General features: G+C 44.9%; 1 protein-coding gene across 2 annotated transcripts in view; it reads right to left on the bottom strand.

The window, feature by feature from the left end:
* Nucleotides 1-13,650, bottom strand: part of ZC3HAV1 (zinc finger CCCH-type containing, antiviral 1) — a 56,965-nt gene that overhangs the window by 37,099 nt on the left and 6,216 nt on the right. For both annotated transcript variants that reach the window (XM_010599795.3, XM_064289673.1), the window contains exon 2: nt 2,997-3,132. In XM_010599795.3, the coding sequence (XP_010598097.2) occupies nt 2,997-3,132 (136 nt within the window). The remainder of the gene's footprint in view (nt 1-2,996; nt 3,133-13,650) is intronic.

Below are 13,650 nucleotides of genomic sequence, written 5' to 3'. Positions count from 1 at the left end.
CTCAAGTTGAAGTCCGTGGCATCTCCTCTCGAGTGCCAGGCTCCCTTGTGCAGCCACTGGTTTTCTTCCGATTAAAATCTGTTATGATTTCTGTAACTTGACTCCAGAATCTGTCATTTAACACCGCTCACACCAAGTTGTTGAGCAGATCAAATATAACACGTGAAAGTGTTGTGCAAAACATAAAGTGTGATGTAAGTGCTTAAATTGTTAGATGAGGAAGCCCATATCATAAAGGAGTGAGGAACGTGAATTTCAGGCATCTGAAAATTTATGCAAACATTTGTACGTTGTTTCAATAGACTCTGAGCACATCAGATCAACAAGGTTCATCACGAGCTGGGAAGGCAGCAAAGACAAGGATTCAGACTCCAGCAGCAATGACTTCGACACTCACACAGCTTCTAAAACCCGGTTCAAACAGACACACTTGCTACAGAGTCTATGATCTAGATTGCCGACTCTGCTTTGCCAAGAGTAGTCCCTGGACCAGCAGCATCAACACCACCTGAGCACTTGTCAGAAGTGCAAACCTTCAGGTGCCATCCCAAACCTGCAGAGTCAGAACCTGCTGAGGTGGGCTTGTGATGCTGTCGGATCACCTCGCTGTTAAACGTATGCATCTAGAATGCTTTTTACACTGCTGTGTTTTCGTAATGCTTCTAAACACCTATGTATAAGCTGCTAATATGTATACTTCTACAATGCTTTTTACACAGTTGTGATGTTTCATAATGTTTCTAAAATCGTATGTATAAATCACTTATAAGGTGAAGTTAGAAATAGAGAAGCCCTGAACTTAGAAAAAGAAACACATGTGTTTCTGTAATGCTCTTTAACCATTAACGGTAAGTTGTTAGTTGTTCAAACGTTGGAAACAGATAAAATGTGTCATAAATAACTTTCTGAAATTGGGCTATGCACCTGCAAACACTGTGAGAATGGAATGTAGCATTAATCAAATCTCTGTAAGTTAGCAAAACATAAGTACGTCACTAAGCCATTCCCAGAATTTTTCATTAATTAACTCACCCTTGAAACGTATGTCATAAACAAGAACATAAATATGTCATGCCCTAACTCGCAATAATTCAAATTTCTATAAATTAGCAAAGCATAAATATGTCTTAGAACAATGCCCTTAACTGGCCACAAAACACACCAATTATAGTTGAACACGCAGCACACATGGTATATAAACCCTGGATTTCTGCTCATTTTTGGAGAAGACAGAAGCAAAAGGTCCCACTGCCTTTCTGTCTGAAGACCGAGAGCCTGCTGAGATAGAGCTCAAAACAACTGACCTCGGACCCTACCTACGGGAGACCTCCTCCGAGTTCGAGGGGTGGTCAAGTCTTCCCCCGAGACGCTCGTAAAAGGTAAAAGCCTGAAGTCTAAAGATTTGGACTCCAACATTTAAACTAACGTTGTACTTGTCAATTCTGATTCTCTGATGTTAGATGAATGTCTTGAGGTCTTACTTGCGCACCTTGCCATGACCACCTTACAATAAACTAAATGAGTTTGTGCATGACAAACCCGAGCATTTCTTCAGTTATTCTTAAGATTAAACCCTCCAAGACAGGTGGGCCCAGCAGTCCGTGCTCTACCAAGCTCAACGAGACTCTGACGTGGCTCAGGTCGGAGAACCACATTCTCAGAGGAGCTCTCTCCCAAAGGAACATTCAGCAATTTCACAAAGGATGCTTAGGTTAACATTCCTACTCACAGGCTGGTGTTTAAGCAAAAACACTACTGTCCTAATTAGGCCAGGACAGAGGAAAGCATTTCTTCTGGTATTAAGCAGGTATGGTCCCTGGGCGGTACAAATGGTTGTGCTTGACTCCTAGTCTAAAGGTTGGCGGCTCAAACTCACCCAACGTGCCTTGGAAGAAAGGCCTAAGGCTCTTCTTTGTGAAGATTACAGCCAAGAAAAGCCTATGGAGCAGTTCTACTGCGTAACACGGGGGGCCGCCACGGATGAGTCAGAATTGACTCAACCAGAACTGGTTTGGTTTCGGTTTTTTATATACCAGGAAATTGGGTTTACCCAACACTCTCAGTTCTTACCAGTCAAGGCGAAGTGAAAAAGCAAGAATATGTTTAAGTTTTCGGAGGGCAGGGATTGTGCCGCTTAGCAGGCACTTTGAAGTATCAGCTGAAGGCACGTAAAAACAAACAAAGGAAGCAGACCTGAAGACCTGAAGGGGTTGAATGCCTTGTCCAAGATCACACAGGTTGTTAATGGCAGAGTCAAGACTGCTGAGAGACACGAAAAGTACGGGAGCATTCCCTGTGACCTCAAAGGTCCTTGTCCCCACCCCACACCCAGCTGTTCCACCCCTCTCTTACACACATGAGGTCACCATGAGTTGGAACTGACTCTATGAAACTGGTTTGTTTTTTGTTACAACAGCTTGTTGTTATTGCTCAGTGCAGTTGAGTAGATTTTCGACTCATAGCAATCCCGCGTGAGAGCATAGAACTGCCCTACAGGTTTTCCTAGGCTGTAATCTTTACAGGAGCAGATTGTCAGGTCTTTTCTCCTGCAGAGCCATTGGGTGGATTTGAACCGCCAACCTTTCGGTTGGCAGCCAAGTGCTTAACTGTTGCGCCAACAGGGCTCACTTACAACAGCTTAGCCTATACCAAAACGTCATCTTCCAAACCTCTTCTCCAAGTCCACCTCTCCCACAAGGCCACCCGGATGCAGGGCATCAATCAGCCCTTCCACTGTCATATCTTCAGATTCTACTTGCTCATACAGGGTTTCCTGGCAGCCTGGTGGACGAGGCATTCCAGACTCAACTTCTTACAAAACCTCAAATGGGAGGGAAATTGCTGGAATCGCTGAGGTCACTCAGCAGCAGCGTGGACTGCCACCTGGACAGCCCCGGTGCTAACCTTCATCTCTCCTAATGCTGCTCCAGCCTCTCTCCCACACGACACTGTGAGTAACCTTTCCCCTGCTTCCTCACAGAAGACCCATAACTTACCTCAGGCATAAAAAACGGGTCACTTTGGACGAGGAGCACAGCTAATTCCTCTTGGTTAAGTCCAGAAAGCTCGTGGTTCTTCAGGACTCTGAAGTTGTCTTCTGAGAGGACCTCGTGAGAATATTTACATAAATTTCTGGAAGAAAACATGGCAGTTGTCAGTGTACCCACTTCACAGAAGAAAAAGAAATCTCCCGTTTAACTTTGTCACGGAAGAGCAAAGCCTATGCCCTTTGATAACTAATACCAGTAGGTCCTGCTTAAAGCACGCAGAGTAAAAAGTTAAATTTATGACACTGACAGATGGGGCGGGATGAATATTCTCCTCACAAATTACACACGTATAAAACTCCTTTAAAATCAGGAAAGGCGGGTATGAGGGTTGTATCCTTTCACCATACTTATTCATTCTGTATGCTAGGCAAATAATTTGAGAAGCCGGACTCTATGAGGAAGCAGACGGCATCAGGATTGGAGGAAGACTCTTAACAATTTGCAATCTGCGGATAACATAACCTTGCTTGCTGAAAGTGAAGCGAACTTGAAGCACTTGAAGATCAAAGACCACAGCTTTCAGCATGAATTACACCTCAACATAAAGAAAATAAAAATCTTCACAACGGGACCAATAAGCAAACTGTAAACATGCCTAAGTTTTTGGAGGGCAGGGAATGTGTCTGGTCCACTGCCACCTCCATTATGTAACACGCCGCTTAGCAGGCACTTTGAGGTATCAGCTGAAGGAATGTAAAAACAAACAATGATTGCTCATGGAGACACAAAGAATAATTGCAATAACATACCTATTGATTGACAGAAAAATCAACAGGAAAATAGAATTCCATTTATCAAGCATGTTAATTACTCAAAATTTGTGGAACAATAGTGAAGTACTCAGCTGCTAACGGAGAGACTGTGACCGATGGTTCATACCCAACCAGTGGCCCCACGGGAGAAAGACCGGGCCATGTGCTCCTGTAAAGATTACAGCTCACTGCACAGTGTCTGGGGTCTTAAGAGTTTGCAAGTGGCCACTCAAGGTACAACAATCAGTCTCTAGTCACCCCAAGCAACAGAGGAAACAGAGTCACGAATAAAAGCAGGAAATAGAATTTGTGGCTAATTGCCTCCAAGAACAACTGCCTCCTTTACCAAGAGACCAGAAAAATTGTATGGTGCCCAGATACCACTACTGAACACTTCGATTAAAGATTCTATAGGAGAATCCTGATCAAAAGAGGGAGAAGGCAGAACAGAATTTCAAATTCTCATGGAATCCAGATTTTTGGAGCCATAGAGATAATCTTTAGACCTTAAACCAAAAATATCCCCTGAAGTGTACTTAAAATCAAACTTTAGCTTAGCTAGTAAAGAACGTCAGCCTTGAGCATTGTGCTTTTTTAAGATTTTTTTTTATATCAGGAGCCCTGGTGATACAGTGGTTAAGAGCTACGGCTGCTAGCCAAAAGGTCAGCAGTTCAAATCCACCAGCCACTCCTTGGAAACCCTTTGGGGCAGTTGTACTCTGTCCTGTAGGGTTCCTATGAATTGGAATCAACATGACAGCAATGGGTTTTTGGTTTTTATATGGTATCAAATTGTCAAGAGCAACTCAAAAGATTAGCTAGGACGTTAAGGGGGCCGTAAGTTTATGTAAATGGGGGAGGAACCACTCAGAAAAGGAAGGTAAGAATAGGTTGCACAAGTCAAAGGCTGTGATCAACGTCACCGAATTATACATGTAGAAGGTGTTGAACTGGTGTATGTTCTGCTGTGAATATTCTCCACACCAACAACAAAAATAAAATACATTACTTAAAAAAAAAAAAAAAAAAAATTACAGCCTAGAATACCCTATGAGGCAGTTCTACTCTATCGCACAGGATCACTATGAGTCAAAATCGATTCAACAGCACCTGACGACAGCAACATCATGATTCTTCTCCAGCTTTCACACCAATGTACACCTTATTTTGTGTGACTACAAAGGAATGGAACAGCTCTTAATTGTATATTTAAAACAAATCTACAGGGAAAAAAAAACAAAACATGAAAACCCAAGACATTTGTGACTTAAATCAGCACGGTCCAACAGACCTTTCTGCGAAGATGGAAACGTTCTATAATCGGAGGTTTCTGATACGTGAGCCACTAGGCACAGGTGGCTACTGAGCACCTGAAGTATAGTGGGGGAATTTACTTTATTTAACTTTAATTAATTTAAATAGCCACTCTTGACTAGCAGCTACCACACTGGACAGCGAAGACTTCAACAATCGCTATGCAGAGTATGGTGGAAGAACCAGCAGCATCGCCACCCCTCGAAGCTTGTCAGAAATTCAGAATCTCAGGCCCTACCCTGGTCCTACTGAATCAAAATCTACCTTTCAACAACGTCCTCAGGTGAACCCTATTGTTGCTGCTGTTGTTAGGTGCCGTGCAGTGAATTCTGACTCATGACGACCCCATGTGTGTGCACAGGGGTGTTCAAGTCTATGACTTTTTGGAAGCAGATAGCCAGGCCTGTCTTCTGAGGCAACTCTGGGTGGGCTCAAACTGCCAACCGTTTGGCTTGTAGTCACGAGCTTAGCCTTTTGTGCCACCCAGGGACCTCTAGGTATGAAACTGACATATGCTTTTGTTAATTTGCACTTTATCAGAGGACTGGAATGTTATCAATTATTGGCTTGATGTTTATGCTTCCCTTTATATCCTTTGTTGAATCGAGAACAGGTGCCGACCTCTTTATATGTTTTCGAATATGCACCTTTACCAGCCTCGTTTAGTTCAAATAGTATTGCCTTTTTTTTTTTTCCTTTTTATCAAGGATTTATTGAGATGGTTGTTGCTGAGTTTTTAATATGCTTAGGTTTTTCCAACTCACCATTCATAATTTAGCCTGCTGTTTAAATACTCACCAAATTAATTCAACTCCACAGCTGGATAATCATAATATAGCCTTTTGTTTCATGTATAAAGGAGATACTTTCTATTTTAGTTCTTTGAAACACCTGGAGATTATTACAATACACAGGGTCAGAGAGGAACCTCAGTATCTCATACCAAGTTTTCTCAATAACATCTATTAAATATGATTTCTTATTATTTTATTATCCTGGACTATTGTATGTTAACTTTTAACAAGTTCAGAGCTACTGGAATCCCTACAAGGAGACCTGGTGGTGCAGTGGTTAAAGCACTCAGCTGCGAACCAAAAGGTTGGCAGTTCAAACCCACCAGCTGCTCCTGGGAAGAAAGATGTGGCAGTCTGCTTCCATAGAGATTTACAGCCTTGGAAACCCTGCGGCGCAGCTCTACTGTCCCACAGGGTTGCTGTGAGTAGGAATTGACTTGGCTGACAATAGCTCTGGTTTCGGTTCTGGAATCCCTACTGTGTTTTATCAATCTGCTGTTCTGCTTTGACTCCAATGCCGTATAATTTAAAAGTCACTTGCATCACATTTTGCATATTAACAGAATACCATATCAAGGGCTCGATCCTTTGCAAAAGACTCTTTAGCAGGCTTAGCTGTTGCTGACTTGTTTAGTCACTGCCCAGTCAGCTCTGACTCACGGCTGCCAAAGTGTGCAGGGCAGAACTGCACTCTAAACGGTTTTTGAGGCTGTGACGTTTTTCCGAGGTGCCCCTGCGTGGGTTCAAACCACTAACCTTTCAACCGTTTTCGCCACCCAGGTCATTGCTTAACTATTAGTTCCTCTATGTAAGTTTTGGAGCCCTGGTGGCACACTGGTTAAGAGCTTGGCTGCTAACCAAAAGAGAAAAGGTCAACAGTTTGAATCCACCCGCCACTCTTTGGAAACCGTATGATGAGGCAGCTCTACTCTGCCCTGTAGAGTTGCTATGAGTTGGCATCGACTTGATGGTAATGGGTTTGAATTTATATATAAGTGTGTGTGTTATCAGACTTTTGTCAATTTCCATAAAATATCATATTGAGGACTTGTATTAATTCTATGAATTAGATTGGCTGTTAGGGATGTCATCTTAAATACATAAAATCTGATTCTGCAGCAGAAACTAGCTCTCCATTTATTCAAGTCTTGTCCTATCTTTCCTATTAAGATTTAAATGTTTACCTTTAATACTCTTTCGTTTTCCAAAGATTAAATATTATCTCTTGCCACTATTGTTTTTTAGTTGTTTTATCATTGGTAAACAGAAAGGCAAAATGACTTTGCAAAATTATTCTATTTAAATTGATAGTTTTTTTTTTTTAATGTAAACGTCTAGAGTTAATTTTTAAAAAGTCATTTATTCCAATGCTGCCACAACGGCTGCCAGTGTAGAAAACATTTCTGTAACTCTGGAGCTGCCTTCAGATTTAGCTGCAGAGCCTCCTAGGAAACAAATCAGAATGACCCGCTCTGTCAGCCCTGGCCAGAGCCTCGAAACCAAGCCTGCCCTCCCCCTGTACCCAAGCTTGAGCATGAAGTCAACGGCAGGCAACAGCCCCTAGCCCAGCCTTTTCCCCAGGCTGGCCTCTCCCTGCTTTCTCCACCGCTGCCCTTCGCTTCCCCTGCCTGTCTGGGCCCCTTGATAAGGCTGCCCCCAGCGCTCTGCTGCCTCTGGGTTCCTCCTAATGGCTTCCGACCGCTCCCACCAGCCCCACCACCCAGAAGCCTCACCAGCTGGGCGGGCTAAAGACTCCACCCCACGGGAGGTGGCAGTTTAAGTTAGCTACAGATACCATAATACTTTTTTTTTTATTTGAAAACAAAAAACAAAAGCAACTCAATCTGGAAAAGCAAACAAAGTCAGATAGATCTGAAACTTTTCCAAGCCAAAAAGAAAAAACAAATGTGCTGTTCTGGATTATTTCCATGGGATGGGAAATTGAGATCTTACAAAGGGTGTCGCTGTTATTGGGTGCTGTCGAGTCCATTCCAACTCACAGTGACCCCTGTGACCGAGCAGAGCTGCCCCACAGCATTTCTAGGCTGTATTTGTCACGGAAGCAGATCACCAAGTCTTTATCCTGAAGAGCAGGCGGGTGGGGTTGAACTGCCAACCCTTTGGTTAGCTGCCCAGTGCTTAATCATTGTACCACCAGGGCTCCTTAAAGGGTATAGCCAAAAAAAAAAAAATTTCCTAGCAACCCTATAGGACAGAGTAGAACTGCCCCATAGGGTTTCCAAGGAACAGGTGGTAGATTTGAACTGCTGACCTTATGCTTTGCACCCAAGCTCTTAACCATTGCACCACCAGGACTCCTTAAAGGGTATAGCAGTGACACAATAAATGATAGAATACTTGTTATGATTAGAGTATGGGAAACAGGCTCAGGGTCTTCCTGAGTGCTTGACAAAAAGTTGTGACTTAGGTTTAAGGTAGCCTGAGCGTCACACTTTATTCTGGTCACACCATCTCAGCTCCTGGTCCCTAATATTGGCTAAGGGACTTAAGCTAGTACTGTGAATGTCCCCATGGCCTATGGGGGCTCACTAGGCCAGTGGTTCTCAAGGTGTGGGCCCCAGACCAGCACCACCAGCATCACCTGGGGGTTGTGAGAAATGTAAGTTCCTGGCCCCTCAGACTACTAGGGGTTTCTCAGAACCATTTACAGAGTTCGTCAGAACAAAGATTGCTGGGTCCCAGCTTCAACCCCCAAAACCAAACCCACTGCCGTCAAGTCGATTCTGACTCATAGTGACCCTATAGGGCAGAGTAGAACTGTCCCATAGGGTTTCCTGTAAATCTTTTTCTTCCACCGAGCAGCTGGTATGTTCGAACTGCCAGTCTTTTGGTTAGCAGCCTGGCGCTTAACCACTGCACCATCTAACCACTGCACCATGGGGGCTCAGGCCCCACCTCCAGGGCTGGTAAATCAGGAGGTCTGCAGTGTGGGGCCCAGAATTTGCATTTCTAACAAGCTCCCAGGTGACGACAATGGGTCCAGCGGAAGGGTGGTGGGAGGCTACAGGACCCCCCCCCCACCACCTCCCAATACACAAAAAAGCTAGCCTAGAAGCCATTCTGAACCCCCAGGGGCCGAACAAGTGTTACGCACACTGGGAGCTGACCAACTTTAAAGAAGAGCAGAGATGGCCTTGAAAGGGGCGGAAAGATCTCCCTTTAGGGAATTTCACGCCCAAAGCCTAAAAGCACATGACCTTTTTCACCTTTCCCTTCCAGCCACAGGGCAGAATGTGATTTTAGCCCTGGCCACCAGTCGTCCGCCCCACACTGGTGAGGTGTCAACAGCCGGCTGGCAGACAAAAAAAAAAAAAAAAAAGCAGACAGCATGACTCAAATCACCACTGCACGGTAATCGCCGGGGCGTGTTTCAGACACCTGAGCCGGGGCTGTACCCTCGGAGGTTGACTTAATTTGACAGAGAGGCCTCAGGGGATTCACCTGTGCAGGCAGCGCTGGGAGCCCCAGTTGGACTCCAGGTTCTAGTTAGCTCACCTCAGCACTCTTGAACTTCACAAGTCAGTAAACACAGGCCAGCCCGGGGCTCCACACCCAGGCCAGCAGAGAGACGATTCCCTGAGGGGAGAGTCTTATTTTTTTGACGGTAATCTGTGTTTCAATACCCTTCCCTCCTCCCCTCACCCCACTGCTCCCAATGCCTAGTTGGGTTAGATTAAAAACAGAAAGATCTTTGACTTGTACAGAAAACAGGAAATAACTCACCACGACAGAAGCCAGAAGCCAGGTAAAAAAGGAACCCAGATGTGCGAAAGATACAATCTATAAAGTATTGGTCTAAAGAATAAAATGTCAGCCATCAAAAACAACCCCAATGAAGTATTACCTTTAAGCCACAAGCCTCCCCTATGCGTTCAGAATTCTGATGCTCAGAATTAAATCACCAGGTTACTAGGGGGTGGAGGACTCAGTGAATCTGGAGCCCCTATAAGATGGGACCACAGGACCCGGGGGCACAAAGAAGGTAAGCCCAGCTGGCTGCTGTGACATGGGTGAGTCAAGGCTGCATCTTGTAGGCTACCTGGACACCGGGTGCCGAGGGCAACATGAGGTGCCAGGCCCGTGGGGGGTGAGGAAGGTGCCAATTTTATACTGGTTCCAAGGGTGGGGAGGGAAGCGCAGGTGCCCCCGCAAAATCCTCTGTTTTGCGGCCGATCTCCCCAGTCTTGACTTATTCCTCAAGTCCAGCCCCTAAATTCATGGTTCCTAAGCTCCGCTGCACATTAGAACTACCTTGTCAGCTGCCATGGAGGCAGCCCCAACCCATGGCCACCTTATTCACAATGGACTGACTGAAATGCTGCCTGGTCCTGCTCCATCCCCAGGATCGGTTGCTGATTGGAACTTTGTGATCCCTAGGGTTTCACTGGCTGATTTTCAGATGTAGATTGCCAGGCCTTTCTTCCTAGTCTGTCTGAGTCTGGAAGCTCCGCTGAAACCTGCTCAGCAGCATAGCAACACGGAAGGCCCCACTGTCAGGTGGATGTTGGCTGTGCACAAGGTGCATTGGTTGGGACTTGACCCCAGGCCTCCTGCACACAAGGCGCAAATTCCACCACTGAACCACTAATGTCCCCTTAGAACCACCTCAGGACTTTTTAAAAACTCCCAACGCCCAGGTCCCATCCCTGACAAATGAAATGAGAATGTTAGGGTGGGAGCCAGGCGGCGGTATTCTGAAAAGATTTCCCCACGTGATTCCAAGGGGCAATGAAGTTTGGCAGCCACTACCCAAAGGCCACAACAACAACAACAAAACACCAAACCCACTGCCGCAGAGTTGGTTCCAACTCATAGTTGAGTTGGAACTCATAGCGACCCTACAGGACAGAGAAGAACTGCCCCATAGAGTTTCCAAGAAGCGTGTGGCGGGTTTGAACTGCCAACCTCTTGGTTAGCAGCCGTAGCACTTAACCACTACGCCACCAGGGTTTCCGGGCCACAACAGGACTGAGGAAACGCGTAGGAAGTGAGAGAGTGAAGGGTCAGAGGTGGGGATGAGGTTGCCACATTCTTCATGACGCAGAGAAAGTGGGTCATACAAGCCTCCTCTCCTCTCCCGTGGCCTTGTTCAGTCTTACACTTCCCAACACAAATCCCTCCGGAAGTTGAAAACATTAAAATAGAGAAGATTAGCTGGTCAACTGCTTTTGAGTGGTCCTTTAGTGAAAGAGGAAGTGGTAGATGCCTCCAGAAGATTCTACACTGTCTGTGATGCAGCATATGTGCTCAATAAATATTTGTTAATTAGATGATTAAGAGTGCCAAGGGTTTCCTGCCTTGTGATTCCGTCACATAAGGCAACAGATACGTCCTCGTAGCCCTTAAGACAGCCATGCCTCTTAAACTCACGCTCACTCCGCATTAGCGAATCTGCTTCTCTTTTTCTCCCTCACCCCAAGTCAAATGAAACCTCGCGTTAGCAATCTGCCAGAAGTGACCCCCAGCTACTGCCTATAAGTGTGGTTTCTATATCCCTACAGCAGAATTCTTTGGGGTGACGGCTGAAAGGCAGATTCCCGAACACCAACGCACAACTACGGAAGAACCAGAATTTCTGATGAGTGCACTAGGGATGGAAACCCTGGTGGCATAACGGTTAATAAGCTCTCCCAGGTGATTCATGTGCACATCAAATTCTGAGAACTACTGCTCCACAGCTGGCTGACTATACCCTAAGGCTGATCCATTAGGGTGTGGGAAAAAAATATTAGAACTTCTCTCTCTCTACACACACGCACAAACACACACACACACACACACACACACACACACACACATATGGAAACCCTGGTGGCGTAGTGGTTAAGTGCTGTGGGTGCCAACCAAAAGGTTGGCAGTTTGAACCCACCAGCTGCTCCTTAGAAACCGCGTGGGGCAGCTCCACTCTGTCCTATAGGGTCGCTATGAGTCGGAATTAACTCGACGGCAACAGGTTTGGTTTTATATATAGACATATATATGTATGTACATATACATATAAAGTAAAAAACTAGGCCTTGCTAATAATTGACAAAGGAGCCCTGGTGGCACAATGACTAAGCGTTCGGCTGCTAAACGTCTAAGTTCAACAATTCAAACCCCAGAGAAAAGACCTGGCGATCTGCTCCTGTAAAGATTACAGACTAAGAAACCCTGTGGGGCCATTCTACTGTGTCTTGTAGATAAGTTCATTATGAGTTGGAATTGACACAAGGGCACACAAAAACAACAAATAATTGACACAACAGCCACAACAATGGGCTCAGACATACCAATGACCGTGAAGACGGCACAGGACTGGGCATCGTTCCTTTCTGTTATATGTAAGGTTGCCACGAGTTGGAGCAACAATATTCAAAATACAAGTTAAGAGTTGTATGTTACAGAATTTATAAATAAACACACACACATTGGGAGGACCTGCTCAAAACGCTCTTCAATGACAGGGATCAAGATGTTTGGAAGCCACCACACTGGATGACTTCTCTTAACCTAACGTCTGAGTTGGTCTGAAATGTATTAAAATCTCTTCACTCTATGGGAAAGTTAACAGATCATGAAACGGGGCTCTACTCTCTCCTCCCAACCTGAGTATAGCTCCCCTGCTCCAACTTGGTTAAATTGATTTCTCACTGGCCTGAAATCCTAGAACCTTCTGGATTCTTTTACTCCCTTCCCATGCCTGTCTTGGGGCCTTTGTCTATTCCAATGTAGCCTGTAAGTAAAGATCACAGATAAACCGGTTGCCAGCGATTCCAACCTGTGGCAAACCCACGTCCTTCAGAGTAGAACTGTGCTCCATAGGGTTTTCAATGGCTGTGATCTTTCGAAAGTAGGTGCCTGAGTACACCAATCACCAACCTTCTGCGCTTAACTACTTGCGCCACCCAAAGATCAAAGATCCCCGTTTAGGTGATCAGGACCAGTAAGTAAATTAGAACCATTCTGTGGAAGGAAAACAAATCTATACTTCTGTCGAATGTTTCATTTTGCTGTCTCTACATGATGTAAAAAGCAGAAAATATTTGTTATGGGATGTTTACATGTCACCATTTAAGTTTCATCATGGACCACGGCATCACATATACTATCAACCTGTGTCTTCGCTTAATTTCTGCAGAAACCACAGAGATTAGAAGTCAAATTTGATCAAATTAAAAGGAAGCAAATTTGAGAAGAAAGTAAAATTTCCCAGGTGATGTCTACGATGCCATACGCCTTTCAGTACAGCTCAAGGGCACTGCGGTTAGTAACGGAGTGAACATCCAGCAAGCCGCCTCCTAGACAAATACACTCGAACAAAATGTTGCATGCAAAAGTAAAATGTCGATCCAAAAACATTATGAAAGTGTGAAAGAAGCCAGACACAAAAGGCCACATTTTGTGTTTCCATTTTTAGGACACCTCCAGAATATGCAAATTTATAGAGACAGAAACCAAAGCTATTGCCACTGAGTCGATTCCAACTCATGGTGACCCTATGTGTTCCAGAGGAAAACTGCCCTCCATAGGGTTTTCAATGGCTGCTTTTTCTGAAGTAGATTGCCAGGCCTTTCTTCCAAGCCACCTTTCAGTGGATTCGAACTGCCAAAGCTGAGTGCTTAACCATCTGTACCACCCAAGAACCCCAAAAGGCACTTATTTACAGGTATATTCTTGGCAGCATGGTTTATTATAGACAAAAACGGGAAATAACTCAAATGTCCATTGAGGGAATAG

The sequence above is a fragment of the Loxodonta africana genome, chromosome 8, assembly GCF_030014295.1.
Source record: "Loxodonta africana isolate mLoxAfr1 chromosome 8, mLoxAfr1.hap2, whole genome shotgun sequence".
Classification (NCBI taxonomy): Eukaryota; Metazoa; Chordata; class Mammalia; order Proboscidea; family Elephantidae; genus Loxodonta; species Loxodonta africana.
Note: the sequence above shows the minus strand (reverse complement) of the source record. Positions and strands in the feature narration are given on the sequence as shown.